Raw genomic sequence first — 16,724 nt, forward strand, 5'->3', positions numbered from 1 at the left:
AGATGATGTGGGCCAGTGAAGGGAGAAAACACGCATGTTAGATGATGTGGGCCAGTGAAGGGAGAAAACACGCGTGTTAGATGATGTGGGCCAGTGTTAGATGATGTGGGCCAGTGAAGGGAGAAAACGCGTGTTAGATGATGTGGGCCAGTGAAGGGAGAAAACACGCATGTTAGATGATGTGGGCCAGTGAAGCGAGAAAACACGCGTGTTAGATGATGTGGGCCAGTGTTAGATGATGTGGGCCAGTGAAGGGAGAAAACACGCGTGTTAGATGATGTGGGCCAGTGTTAGATGATGTGGGCCAGTGAAGGGAGAAAACACGCATGTTAGATGATGTGGGCCAGTGAAGCGAGAAAACACGCGTGTTAGATGATGTGGGCCAGTGTTAGATGATGTGGGCCAGTGAAGCGAGAAAACACGCGTGTTAGATGATGTGGGCCAGTGAAGGGAGAAAACACGCGTGTTAGATGATGTGGGCCAGTGTTAGATGATGTGGGCCAGTGTTAGATGATGTGGGCCAGTGAAGGGAGAAAACACGCGTGTTAGATGATGTGGGCCAGTGTTAGATGATGTGGGCCAGTGTTAGATGATGTGGGCCAGTGAAGGGAGAAAACACGCGTGTTAGATGATGTCGGCCAGTGAAGGGAGAAAACACGCGTGTTAGATGATGTGGGCCAGTGAAGGGAGAAAACACGCGTGTTAGATGATGTGGGCCAGTGTTAGATGATGTGGGCCAGTGTTAGATGATGTGGGCCAGTGAAGCGAGAAAACACGCGTGTTAGATGATGTGGGCCAGTGAAGGGAGAAAACACGCGTGTTAGATGATGTGGGCCGGTGAAGGGAGAAAACACGCGTGTTAGATGATGTGGGCCAGTGAAGGGAGAAAACACGCGTGTTAGATGATGTGGGCCAGTGAAGTGCCACTATTGCTCACACTTGAGCTTTTGATGTTTTGTTTTCTGGTGGTGTCCTTGAACGTATCCTCACATAAACTCTCATCCGTCCACACACACACACACACACACACACACACACACACACACACACACACACACACACTCAGCTCTGGGCCTGAGGGGGCTGTCCTTCCCCTGTGTGTGTCTGATCGAATCATCACGCTGGCCTGCCAACATGCGTGAGGGTGCCCGCTGAGGACATGTGTGAGGGTGCCCGCTGAGGACATGTGTGAGGGTGCCCGCTGAGGACATGTGCGAGGGTGCCCGCTGAGGACATGTGCGAGGGTGCCCGCTGAGGACATGTGTGAGGGTGCCCGCTGAGGACATGTGCGAGGGTGCCCGCTGAGGACATGTGCGAGGGTGCCCGCTGAGGACATGTGTGAGGGTGCCCGCTGAGGACATGTGCGAGGGTGCCCGCTGAGGACATGTGCGAGGGTGCCCGCTGAGGACATGTGCGAGGGTGCCCGCTGAGGACATGTGTGAGGGTGCCCGCTGAGGACATGTGTGAGGGTGCCCGCTGAGGACATGTGTGAGGGTGCCCGCTGAGGACATGTGCGAGGGTGCCCGCTGAGGACATGTGTGAGGGTGCCCGCTGAGGACATGTGCGAGGGTGCCCGCTGAGGACATGTGCGAGGGTGCCCGCTGAGGACATGTGCGAGGGTGCCCGCTGAGGACATGTGTGAGGGTGCCCGCTGAGGACATGTGTGAGGGTGCCCGCTGAGGACATGTGCGAGGGTGCCCGCTGAGGACATGTGTGAGGGTGCCCGCTGAGGACATGTGCGAGGGTGCCCGCTGAGGACATGTGTGAGGGTGCCCGCTGAGGACATGTGTGAGGGTGCCCGCTGAGGACATGTGCGAGGGTGCCCGCTGAGGACATGTGTGAGGGTGCCCGCTGAGGACATGTGTGAGGGTGCCCGCTGAGGACATGCGCGAGGGTGCCCGCTGAGGACATGTGCGAGGGTGCCCGCTGAGGACATGTGCGAGGGTGCCCGCTGAGGACATGTGTGAGGGTGCCCGCTGAGGACATGTGTGAGGGTGCCCGCTGAGGACATGTGCGAGGGTGCCCGCTGAGGACATGTGCGAGGGTGCCCGCTGAGGACATGTGCGAGGGTGCCCGCTGAGGACATGTGTGAGGGTGCCCGCTGAGGACATGTGCGAGGGTGCCCGCTGAGGACATGTGCGAGGGTGCCCGCTGAGGACATGTGTGAGGGTGCCCGCTGAGGACATGTGCGAGGGTGCCCGCTGAGGACATGTGTGAGGGTGCCCGCTGAGGACATGTGCGAGGGTGCCCGCTGAGGACATGTGCGAGGGTGCCCGCTGAGGACATGTGTGAGGGTGCCCGCTGAGGACATGTGCGAGGGTGCCCGCTGAGGACATGTGTGAGGGTGCCCGCTGAGGACATGTGCGAGGGTGCCCGCTGAGGACATGTGCGAGGGTGCCCGCTGAGGACATGTGTGAGGGTGCCCGCTGAGGACATGTGCGAGGGTGCCCGCTGAGGACATGCGCGAGGGTGCCCGCTGAGGACATGTGTCTGCGCAATAGCAGCAGCTCTACCTGTGCTGACATTAAATCAGGCTTAGCGCTGGCGGATTAAGGGTTTCTCCCTGACCCCCTGATTAAAACACAGACAGATATGGATTAGAGATCAGAGTTTAGAGGCACCTATTGAAACCGTTCCCGTTCTTATTATTATTATTCCTCCGATTCTTCTTCTTCCGCCACGTAGTCTATGGCAGCCCATAGAACCGTATGGTAAAAAGTTGTGAAATTTGGCACACTCATAGAGGACAGTCTGAAAAGCCACCATAGCAAATTTGGAGTCTCTAAGTCAATCCCTCTAGCGCCACCATCAGTCCAAAGTTTGACTCATGTTTATGCTAATAACTTTTGAACCATAAGGGCTAGAAACAAATTTTTTCCTCTGATTCCTTGACTCAAGACGATTCGATTCCACCATATGACGTCATTTTCCGTCATAAAAACTTTCCCGCCATTTTGAATTTTCCGAAAAACCTACTTTTGCGAACTCGTCCTAGACGGTTCATCCGATTTGCACGAAAATTGAACCAGATCATCTTCAGACAATGCTGACAAAAAATCTTACAAATCAAGTTTATTCATCAAATCGTTTTTGATAAACGTGCAAACAAATTTTACGTAGCGGTTGCAAAAACACACTTAAGGCAATATCTCCGCAACGCTTTATCGTGTTCAAACCAAACTTGGTACATGTCATCACAAGCATGACCTGAGGCAGCATGCAGTGTTTCGGCGTAGCGCCACCTACTGGTCCGGAGATACAAAAAATGGCTGTTTTTGCTTATAACTTTTGAACCGTTTGTCCAAAAATTATAAAAGTGGTCTCGTTAAATTCAAGGCGGCATGTCGAGTCGTCTGATATTCAATTTTACCATATCGGCCATTTTGAATTTTGTCAAAAAATGCTATATTTTACAAATGCATTAGTGTATTGTTACTAAACTCGGTATGTGACTTCCACGCCATGCCTTGAAGGTACTCAAAAAGTTTTGGGGCAGTGCCACCTTGTGGTCAAAAGTTTTTACAAACTTGACAAAAATGCTAATAACTTTTGATTAAATTAGCCTAGTTTATTGAAACTGGTCTTAATACAGTCATTGCTCATGCCGAGCACATAGATACCACTTTTGCCATATTTGGCACACTTTCTTGTCCTCCATCTTGTTATTTGCTAAAAACCTACTTTTGCGAACTCGTCCTAGACGGTTCGTCCAATTTGCACGAAAATTGAACCAGATCATCTTCAGACAATGCTGACAAAAAATCTTACAAATCAAGTTTATTCATCAAATCGTTTTTGATAAACGTGCAAACAAATTTTACGTAGCGGTTGCAAAAACACACTTAAGGCAATATCCCCGCAACGCTTTATCGTGTTCAAACCAAACTTGGTACATGTCATCACAAGCATGACCTGAGGCAGCATGCAGTGTTTCGGCGTAGCGCCACCTACTGGTCCGGAGATACAAAAAATGGCTGTTTTTGCTTATAACTTTTGAACCGTTTTTCCAAAAATGATAGAAGTGGTCTCGTTAGATTCAGGACCGCATGCCGAGTCGATATTCAATTTTACCATATTAGCTATTTTGGCCGACAGCAATTTTGAATTTTGTCAAAAAATGCTACATTTTACGAATGCATTAGTGTATCATTACGAAACTCAGTGTGTGTCTTTGGCACCATGCCTTGAAGGTATTCAAAAAGTTTCGGGGCAGCGCCACCTTGAGGTCAAAAGTTATGACAACATTAAAAAAAATGCTAATAACTTTTGATTAAATTCGCCCAGTTTAATGAAACTGGCCATAATACATTCCTTGGCTCAGGGCGAGAACATGGATACCCATTTTGCCATTTTTGGCAAACCTTCTTGTCTTCCATCTTATTTGCTAAAAACCTACTTTTTTTAACTCGTCCTAGACCGTTTGTCTGATTTCCACCAAAATAAAATCATATCTTCAGACTGTGCCAACAAAATGTTCGGGATTTTGCGTCGACAGATGAAACAGTTTTTGTAAACCGCAGCGACGAAGTTGAGGCATGATGCCAAAATGACTCTTGAGGCTTTATCTCTGCAATGCTTTGACATATTGGCATCAAACTTTGCATGTGTCATTGTTCCCTTATTCTGACCACACCATATCAATTTCGTAACTGTGCCCCCTATTGGTCAAAAGTGATAAACCATTAGATTATATTATTGGTGACTCTATAAATGATATTTCAGCCATGTTGCCTAATCTTCTTAAACTGTATAATTGTTCATTGTTGCAGTTGGTCTGACACTCTCAGACTACAATGCATTTTTCAGCCTTTTGCCTAAAATCATATTAAAATGTGATTAATTGCTCATTGCTGCAGTTGATCTGACACTGCCAGCCATTTTGGCATGTCTTGTCTTCTTTGCGCTTGGCCCCGGTATTGCTGCTTGCAGCTATATTTAGATTTAGATATTGCTCGTCATGCTCTAGTGTGTATTTTGGTTGCAGGCATGACCCGAACACGAGCGCTCATTGTTCTGAATGTGCTGGAGGTAGAATCACATGGCTGCTCAAACATTTTTAGAAATGTTTTTTAGAAATGTCATTTGCTCAGCTCTTTGCCTTGTTGGAGGGGCGAAGCAGCTCCTCTGGGTTTAGAATATCCTGTTGGAAGACACACACACACACACACACACACACACACACACACACACACACACACACACACACACACACACACACACAGGTTTGTTTTGCTATCTAAGTGAGGACATACCATAGGCGTAATGGTTTTTATACTGTACAAACTGTACATTCTATCCCCTTACACACACACACTACCCTTAAACCAAAAAAAAAAATGTTTTCTTTGTTTGTTAAACTTTTAATAAATTGCTGTTAAATTGTATCATGATTTCAATAAATTAAATTAAATTTAACCATCAAAACGGAAAACAAAAAAAATAATAAAACTGATTTCATAGGGAAGAAAATCTCCCTTTTCCAGCACAAATATCTAAACATCCTTAAATCAAGATACATTTACTTAACATGCAAAATGGAGAAATGAAGTTTTCTGAGAAAATGAACAAAATGAGGTGAGTTGTGCTTAAAACAAGAGCAAATATCTGTCAGTGTGTATAAACACTACTTGCATTTGAGTTTTTCTGAACACATTGGCAGATATTTGCTCTCGCTTTAACCATAAAATCACAAGATTTCTTATGTAATTTTGCTTCTCATGTAAATGTATCTCGATTTAAGAATCTTTTAGATATTTGCACTGGAAAACAAGACAAAACTACTGAAAAAATAACCTTATGATCAGAAGGTTCAGTGAAACACATTTCCATATTCTAGTGTTTGTTTTGAGCTGTTTTTAGTTCTTGAGATCTGTTGGTTACATTTCGAGAACATATTGACGAGTTTGTTCCCTTCAATGTATTCCTATGATTGGCCTTACACTCAAAAAAATGATAGGTTGGATTTACTTAATTTTTTTATGTCAACAGGTTCCACGCAATTGGGTTATGTTGAATTTAATTAACATTGTTTATTTCAGTAAGTTTTTTTTACGTAGGGTTAATTCAATGCCATTTAGTTAAATCAGGTTAACATTCTTAATTTTGTCCAAAACTATTCAATTTAATTATTCTAAAATGAATATAAAAAAACTAAGTAATCCAGTTTAATTGATTATTTTAATTTAGTGAAATACTATTTTTACAACATTTACAAAACCAATCTTATTGGCTAGCCAGAAGATGGTTTTATTACATCTATGACATGCCCAAAGTAGATGTTTTTTTATTATTAAAACAACTTTAATTGTTATTAGCAGGTCCTCACACTAAGCACATGCTCTACACCACAATGGTAACCTTCAAAAACACTAATGTAACACAGACTTTTAATACCAACATAACAAAACATTAGGCATTAAAAAGTCTATTTTCTCATCTTGTTAAAAATGCATCAAATTGCACTTTATTTAAACATTTACTCTCCGAATTCAGCCCCTTTGCAAAGCATGATGGGAAGTGAAAGTCTTGTTTGATTGGGTTACCTGTTATTTCAAAAGGAAAACATCAAGTTATGTCAAAGAGTAAAGGTTTTAAGTCAGTTTAACATGAATCAATTATATTTGAACTAGAAACCTGATATAATTGTTAAATCAAGATCAATTGCTTAAATAAAGTGAACAGCATCATTAAATATATTTTTTGAGTGCAAAAGGTCTTAAATTTACTTTCACCAGATCACATGTTCAACTCCACACACACCAGATCACATGTTCAACTCCACACACACCAGATCACATGTTCAACTCCACACACACCAGATCACATGTTCAACTCCACACACACCAGATCACATGTTCAACTCCACACACACCAGATCACATGTTCAACTCCACACACACACCAGATCACATGTTTAACTCCACACACACCAGATCACATGTTCAACTCCACACACACCAGATCACATGATCAACTCCACACACACACCAGATCACATGTTCAACTCCACACACACCAGATCACATGTTCAACTACACACACACCAGATCACATGTTCAGCTCCACACACACCAGATCACATGTTCAACTACACACACACACACCAGATCACATGTTCAACTCCACACACACCAGATCACATGTTCAACTCCACACACACCAGATCACATGTTCAACTCCACACACACACCAGATCACATGTTCAACTCCACACACACCAGATCACATGTTCAACTCCACACACACCAGATCACATGTTCAACTCCACACACACACCAGATCACATGTTTAACTCCACACACACCAGATCACATGTTCAACTCCACACACACCAGATCACATGATCAACTCCACACACACACCAGATCACATGTTCAACTCCACACACACCAGATCACATGTTCAACTACACACACACCAGATCACATGTTCAACTCCACACACACCAGATCACATGTTCAACTACACACACACCAGATCACATGTTCAGCTCCACACACACCAGATCACATGTTCAACTACACACACACACACCAGATCACATGTTCAGCTCCACACACACCAGATCACATGTTCAACTCCACACACACCAGATCACATGATCAACTCCACACACACCAGATCACATGTTCAACTCCACACACACCAGATCACATGATCAACTCCACACACACCAGATCACATGTTCAGCTCCACACACACCAGATCACATGTTCAACTCCACACACACCAGATCACATGATCAACTCCACACACACCAGATCACATGTTCAGCTCCACACACACCAGATCACATGTTTAACTCCACACACACCAGATCACATGTTCAACTCCACACACACCAGATCACATGTTTAACTCCACACACACCAGATCACATGTTCAACTCCACACACACCAGATCACATGATCAGCTCCACACACACCAGATCACATGTCCAACTCCACACACACCAGATCACATGTTCAACTCCACACACACCAGATCACATGATCAACTCCACACACACCAGATCACATGTTCAGCTCCACACACACCAGATCACATGTTTAACTCCACACACACCAGATCACATGATCAGCTCCACACACACCAGATCACATGTTTAACTCCACACACACCAGATCACATGTTCAACTCCACACACACACCAGATCACATGATCAACTCCACACACACCAGATCACATGATCAACTCCACACACACCAGATCACATGATCAACTCCACACACACCAGATCACATGTTCAACTCCACACACACACCAGATCACATGTTCAACTCCACACACACCAGATCACATGTTCAACTCCACACACACCAGATCACATGGTCAACTCCACACACACCAGATCACATGTTCAACTCCACACACACCAGATCACATGTTCAACTCCACACACACACACACACACACCAGATCACATGTTCAACTCCACACACACACACACAAGGCTTGTTCGACTTCACCCAGCAATGCGCAGACCGATCGGCGGCTGACTTGAAGCAGTGCATGCCGGTTAGAAATTGTGTCCGACTTGAGGCAGCGCCGACGCCACGTGACAGTGACGTATGTCAACAAAGTGCCGCGAGAGCGATTCGAGAGCAGCCGGCGATTACAGCCGGTGCAGTTTCTCGAGAGCGACTGCATGAGGCTGCACGGGCTCTGATGACGACACAGCCGTTCCACGATTGGCCAGATTCACCGCATGACAGCGATCACGTGTTTTCGTGTTTATTCTAAAACCTTCAGCTCCACTAATGCGCACAAATCTGTTTTTTATAACAGTAAAACCTCCTTTCATGTAGTCGCGATGTTATATTGTCATGTTTATCAAAATATAACTGATTAAAAACATAGACCCCACTTCATTGATAGTGTAGGCTTATATGTTGAACTTTATTCTTGTAAAAACACACGCTGTATTAAGCAGTGCATAAAGTATAACATGACAATAATGTCTCTGAAACATCTGTGTATTGCCAAATATTGCATTTATTTCACTTCAGCTGATAAAGTGTGCAAACACAGCGCGAGCGTCACTGCGGGAAGCAGAAAGTGTCCGACTTCACGTCTGTGTTTGCAGCTCCTCCGCCTGCACGCGGCTACTCTCGCCGATCAGTTGATTCCAGCCGCAGCCGATGTCGAACACACCTACACACACCAGATCACATGTTCAACTCCACACACACACCAGATCACATGTTCAACTCCACACACACCAGATCACATGTTCAACTCCACACACACACCAGATCACATGTTCAACTCCACACACACCAGATCACATGTTCAACTCCACACACACCAGATCACATGTTCAACTCCACACACACCAGATCACATGTTCAACTCCACACACACACCAGATCACATGTTCAACTCCACACACACCAGATCACATGTTCAACTCCACACACACCAGAAAGACTTCATCTTTATAAATAAACCACAGATTTGAGTTTTAAACTACTACATTCTCACCTGAAAAAGTCTTATCTACATTTTGTGACACAATAGTAGTATTTTTAAATTATGTTGGGTTTCTCATCACATCACTTCACCACATGACAGCAGTGAGCAGGCTCCTGATTGGTTAACGCTCTGCAAATTGGCGCCAAACTTAAAAATGTTCAACTCGGGCGTCAGACACGAATTCGCTTCAAACGCGTGAATCCACAAAAATTTACCTTCATAATGCTGCTTTTTGTAGAACACAAAAGCAGGTTTTGAGTAAATAATGCATGCGCTATATGATCATGTTATTGAGTGTTGTTTTCTGTGTGTGTGTGCAGTGCGGCCGGAGGGGAGATCTTCAATCAGTGTGTGGCCGAGAGAGACGAGGCCTTCAAAGAGGAAGACGTGAAGAGGCTGATGAGGCAGATTCTGGAGGGTGTGGCCTTCCTCCACAGGAGCAACGTGGTGCATCTGGACCTCAAAGTAAGCTCAGACGCTTAAGCGTTTTTACTAGGGCTGGGCAAATGAACGCGTTAACGCGGGCGATTCATTTTTTCAGCTTAAAGCATTAAAAATATTTAACGCAAATAACGCAGCGTCCGTTTTTATATCCATTTTTGCTTAGCGTTACATGATCATCACGACACAAGAGAACGCGCTGTATGCCTGTGTGTGTGTGTGTGTGTGTGTGTGTGTGTGTGTGTGTGTGTGTGTGTGTGTGTGTGTGTGTGTGTGTCAGTGTCCTGTCTGTGTGGATGCGTCTCATGTCAGCTACACACACACGACGCAAAGACACACTCGACGCATAGATAGACTCGCGTCAGTTTCCTGCTCACATCGAGTTCTCTTTTGCTCTTTAACAAACAATAACACAGAGGATTTTGAGTATTCTCATATTAGGAGTCTTAAATTAGTTATATAACGTCTTAAATGAACTTAAAGAGTTGTGAGAAAATGAGATGCGCGGGACCGCGCGTGAGATCCGCGGCTGTTCTTAAAGTGACAGTAGCCCTGATGATGCCTGTCATTAATGTTCATCAAAGAACAACGGGAACAGAAGATTGTAGCTTTAATGATGATTAATCTATATTTCATTTATTATTTATGCAGTTAAGAAAGGTGTTTGATAACTAGTACATTTCTGTATAACCGGGAAGGCCATGGGTAAATATAACATTTATTATTTTGGGTTTATGTAAAGATTGTTTTAAGTTCACTTAAATTAAAAGTTGTTTTTTATAAAGCCTAATAAATGTTGAGATTGGGAGCTTTCAGTTATACAGTAATGTAACGTCATTAATGTTTCATAGAGACTTCAGTGATACTGGCCTTCATTCATAAAAAGATGCCATTACAACACATATTTAAAATATACTGTCTTTAAATTGTTATACATTAATTTGGAGAGTAACTGAAATTATTACAATATCAAAATATTAAAAACGTAAAATATTAAAAACTTGCGATTAATCGCGATTAATTACAGAAAAAAATCAGATTAATTAGTTAATTTTTTTAATCGATGCCCAGCACTAGTTTTTACATATATCGCACTTATTTACAGGGTTCCCACACTTCTTGAAAGTTCTTGAATTTCAGACGCATGGATTCAAGGCCTGGAAAGTACTTGAAAACAAACACAGGTCCTTGAAAGTGCTTGAATTAAGCATGAACTGCATTTTGTTAGAGTAGCGTGTGCTATTACAAACACTGGCCTTCATGCGCTGCCAAAGCCAGAACAAAACAGCATTACGGGAGGAAGATATCTCAATATATTTCTGCTGTTCCATAAGCGCCATCTACTGTCAAAAGCCCTATTCGGGTGGTAATTGTTTCTCGTGGGGTCATAAGGTATTTTCATCATTTACAGGGGCTAGTCTGAGATTTTTATTTTTCTCCCATCACCCGCGTTAAATTCCCCGGCCGAATTACCTACTGTTTTTAGTCAAACACCAGGTCATGTGGTCATTTAATTGCCGTCCGAATCCACATCTCTGAGTTTTCAAGATGAGATCTCTTCAAAATGCACTGTTTATATCCTTTTTGACCCCTGCAGGCCACCGTACGGTTGCGCTTTGCTGTAATTTGGATGCATTTTAAAAAATCTAGACTTTAATTACTGAAATGCTGGCAAGTATTTACAAGAGCAATATTTCATCACCGCTCAAAAAATAGAAAAAAGAAAAGCACGTAAACATTTGAAATGGGCCGTTTTTGCAGCAGCGATTATATCTGTTAAATATAATATGTGCAGGTCTTAAAAGCCTTCAAATAGATTTTTTAAAAAGTACATGTACAGGTGATTTAATAAATAATTTTGCATATTTTTAATGCCTAACAACCAACTTGTCCATATCTTTTCATTTAATTGGAAAATTCATGTATACAATGTTATCTCTATATTTTGATGTTTTAATTAAGTAATGATTTATAAAAAATAAAAATAAAACTAGTGTGAAATAAATGTTAAAAGCAGGAATAAGAGCTGCAAACTGCATCTCTCATTAAAACTCGCTCGCTCTCTTGTACATTGAATTTTGTACAATTGGAAATTGTATTTTAGTTGTCAGTATATGTGTTAGCGTTACTGCATTAATGATAGACACAGGTACAGTATGTATTTCATATATTAGCAGTAACACACACACCTTTATCGTATTTATTGTGCTTGATTTAAAATAAAAGGTGCTTTAAAAAGTCCTTGAATCTGGTGTTCATGAAAGCGTGGGAACCCTGTATTTAAAGGTGTTAGGGTTGTGTTTGAGTGGACATTTCTGTGGGCATTCAGCATTCACTTATACCAGAAGGATATAATTATACTACCATTATAATTATGCACCTTAGGTGTACTGTACAGTTTTACTATGAGTGTTTCTCTGTCAGCCTCAGAATATCCTCCTCACCAGCGAGTCTCCACTCGGGGACATAAAGGTTGTGGATTTTGGCCTGTCGAGGCTGGTGAGCAGCAGCCATGAGATCAGGGAAATTATGGGCACTCCTGAGTATGTAGGTAAGCACAATCATAAACCATATTCATATATCATATATACTTAAGCCTGTAACGATAACTACTTTGTCTCGATATATCGTCCCAGAAATAATTGCGATAAACAATATTTTTGTCATTTTAAAGCTACACTGTGTAACTTTTTTAGTTTATTCTTAGCTAAAAACACTGAGTTCTTTCAAAAATATATGTGCTCATTAATGTATATTTACTTCTTTCAAGTAATAAAGTATTCTCGTAAGTTTATAATATGTCATTGTAAATGCATACGGGTGAGGGTTTGAATGCAGGTCGCCATGTTGCTCCTCCATCTTGAAAGTACATTAGCCAAAGAGGGACATTCCCGTAAATTCCAGCTTCGCCTTTGGCGTTTTAACACTCGATGGCTCCGTGTCCAATGTGGACGAGGGCGAACTGGAAGCCATGTTAATCTTGGACTAAATCAGCCACCGTAGGAGTTAAAACGAAATCGGAATTGAGAGGAACAGAAACTAATATTCACTGGATGGTCATATACCTTTTCACCACTAGATGGGGGAAAATATCACACAGTGTAGCGTTAAGACTATTTTATGCCACTGAATATATAATCCTAATATAACAGCTAATAATGCAAGTAGACCTACACACTTTCAATGACAACCTTTTAATTCTTTAAATCATGGAAATTAAGGGTAAAAGATATATTATCCTAAATAAAAAAATTTAATAAATGGTAAATAAAAATGTTTCCTTCAACTCCACACACACCAGATCACATGTTCAGCTCCACACACACCAGATCACATGTTCAACTCCACACACACCAGATCACATGTTCAACTCCACACACACCAGATCACATGTTCAACTCCACACACACCAGATCACATGTTCAACTCCACACACACCAGATCACATGTTCAACTCCACACACACCAGATCACATGTTCAACTCCACACACACCAGATCACATGTTCAACTCCACACACACCAGATCACATGTTCAACTCCACACACACACACCAGATCACATGTTCAGCACCACACACACCAGATCACATGTTCAACTCCACACACACCAGATCACATGTTCAACCACACACACCAGATCACATGTTCAACTCCACACACACCAGATCACATGTTCAACTCCACACACACCAGATCACATGTTCAACTCCACACACACACACACCAGATCACATGTTCAACTCCACACACACCAGATCACATGTTCAACTCCACACACACCAGATCACATGTTCAACTCCACACACACACCAGATCACATGATCAACTCCACACACACCAGATCACATGTTCAACTCCACACACACCAGATCACATGTTCAACTCCACACACACACACACCAGATCACATGTTCAACTCCACACACACCAGATCACATGTTCAACCACACACACCAGATCACATGTTCAACTCCACACACACCAGATCACATGTTCAACTCCACACACACCAGATCACATGTTCAACTCCACACACACCAGATCACATGTTCAACTCCACACACACACACACACACACACCAGATCACATGTTCAGCTCCACACACACACCAGATCACATGTTCAACTCCACACACACCAGATCACATGTTCAACTCCACACACACCAGGGGCACGTTCAAAGCTCAAACCGGTGCGCAACGTTTTGCTACGGTTTCCGGTTGAACGTCATGTTTCCTGGAAACGGTGTGCAACGGGTTTGAGATGCGTTTGATCTCGTTTGGTGGGTGTGTCAAAAATGACAGCCCAATCAGCGGCAAAATGTATATAAACCACGCAGTATTAAAGAGACAGCTCACACAATGGAAGTAAAGTTGTTTAATGTGTCCGCTGGTATTAGAAGACATGATTGTCGTAAGAGTTTAATATATATATATATATATAATATTTATAATCAACATGATGATGTATTTATTTATATCTTTAGCTTAATTGCAAGGCAAGTTTATTTATATACCAAATTTCATATAATTGCTTGACATAAAGTGAGAAAGAAAATACAAGCTATTAAAAAAGTAAGAACTAGAAATAAAATGATTTAAGTTAGAATTGATTACCAGGAGATGAAAAAGGTTCATTAAATGGGATTGGGATGTTGTCTTTTATTCTGGACGGCAAGGGCAGTGATTGCATGTATTTTGCAGTATTAAACACGTATTTATATCGATTTCATCAGGCTCCGAAAATTCCACAAAAAGAACACAAAGAATGGCCTTCTCGGCTGCCATAGTTACAACTCTTGCGTCATCAGAACAGGGTGTTCAACGCAGCACCGTTACCGTTTAAAAAACGTTTTGCAACGTTTTGTCGGGGCTGAACGCAGCCCAGATCACATGTTCAACTCCACACACACCAGATCACATGTTCAACTCCACACACACCAGATCACATGTTCAACTCCACACACACCAGATCACATGTTCAACTCCACACACACCAGATCACATGTTCAACTCCACACACACCAGATCACATGTTCAACTCCACACACACCAGATCACATGTTCAACTCCACACACACCAGATCACATGTTCAGCTCCACACACACCAGATCACATGTTCAACTCCACACACACACACACCAGATCACATGTTCAACTCCACACACACCAGATCACATGTTCAACTCCACACACACACACACCAGATCACATGTTCAGCACCACACACACACACACACACCAGATCACATGTTCAACTCCACACACACCAGATCACATGTTCAACTCCACACACACCAGATCACATGTTCAACTCCACACACACCAGATCACATGTTCAACTCCACACACACCAGATCACATGTTCAACTCCACACACACCAGATCACATGTTCAACTCCACACACACACACACACCAGATCACATGTTCAACTCCACACACACCAGATCACATGTTCAACCACACACACCAGATCACACGTTCAACCACACACACCAGATCACATGTTCAACCACACACACCAGATCACATGTTCAACCACACACACCAGATCACACGTTCAACCACACACACCAGATCACATGTTCAACCACACACACCAGATCACACGTTCAACCACACACACCAGATCACACGTTCAACCACACACACCAGATCACATGTTCAACCACACACACCAGATCACACGTTCAACCACACACACCAGATCACATGTTCAACTCCACACACACCAGATCACATGTTCAACCACACACACCAGATCACACGTTCAACCACACACACCAGATCACATGTTCAACCACACACACCAGATCACACGTTCAACCACACACACCAGATCACATGTTCAACTCCACACACACCAGATCACATGTTCAGCTCCACACACACCAGATCACATGTTCAACTCCACACACACCAGATCACATGTTCAACTCCACACACACCAGATCACATGTTCAACTCCACACACACCAGATCACATGTTCAACTCCACACACACCAGATCACATGTTCAACTCCACACACACCAGATCACATGTTCAACCACACACACCAGATCACATGTTCAACCACACACACCAGATCACATGTTCAACTCCACACACACCAGATCACATGTTCAACTCCACACACACCAGATCACATGTTCAGCTCCACACACACCAGATCACATGTTCAACCACACACACCAGATCACATGTTCAACTCCACACACACCAGATCACATGTTCAGCTCCACACACACCAGATCACATGTTCAACCACACACACCAGATCACATGTTCAGCTCCACACACACCAGATCACATGTTCAACCACACACACCAGATCACATAAGGTGTGTTCGACATCGGCTGCGGCTGGATGCAACTGATCGGCGAGAGTAGCCGCGTGCAGGCGGAGGAGCTGCAAACACAGACGTGAAGTCGGACACTTTCTGCTTCCCGCGGTGACGCTCGCGCTGTGTTTGCACACTTTATCAGCTGAAGTGAAATAAATGCAATATTTGGCAATACACAGATGTTTCAGAGACATTATTGTCATGTTATACTTTATGCACTGCTTAATACAGCGTGTGTTTTTACAAGAATAAAGTTCAACATATAAGCCTACACTATCAATGAAGTGGGGTCTATGTTTTTAATCAGTTATATTTTGATAAACATGACAATATAATATCGCGACTACATGAAAGGAGGTTTTACTGTTATAAAAAACAGATTTGTGCGCATTAGTGGAGCTGAAGGTTTTAGAATAAACACGAAACACACGTGATCGCTGTCATGCGGTGAATCTGG

General features: G+C 43.1%; 1 protein-coding gene across 2 annotated transcripts in view; it reads left to right on the top strand.

Annotated features, from left to right (window-relative positions):
* stk17a (serine/threonine kinase 17a) overlaps positions 1 to 16,724 on the top strand; it is an 83,833-nt gene that overhangs the window by 63,740 nt on the left and 3,369 nt on the right. For both annotated transcript variants that reach the window (XM_079806033.1, XM_079806034.1), the window contains 2 exons: positions 9,797 to 9,941; positions 12,342 to 12,468. In XM_079806033.1, the coding sequence (XP_079662159.1) occupies positions 9,797 to 9,941; positions 12,342 to 12,468 (272 nt within the window). The remainder of the gene's footprint in view (positions 1 to 9,796; positions 9,942 to 12,341; positions 12,469 to 16,724) is intronic.

This window comes from Gobio gobio, assembly GCF_949357685.1.
Source record: "Gobio gobio genome assembly, chromosome: 23".
In the NCBI taxonomy this organism is placed as follows: domain Eukaryota; kingdom Metazoa; phylum Chordata; class Actinopteri; order Cypriniformes; family Gobionidae; genus Gobio; species Gobio gobio.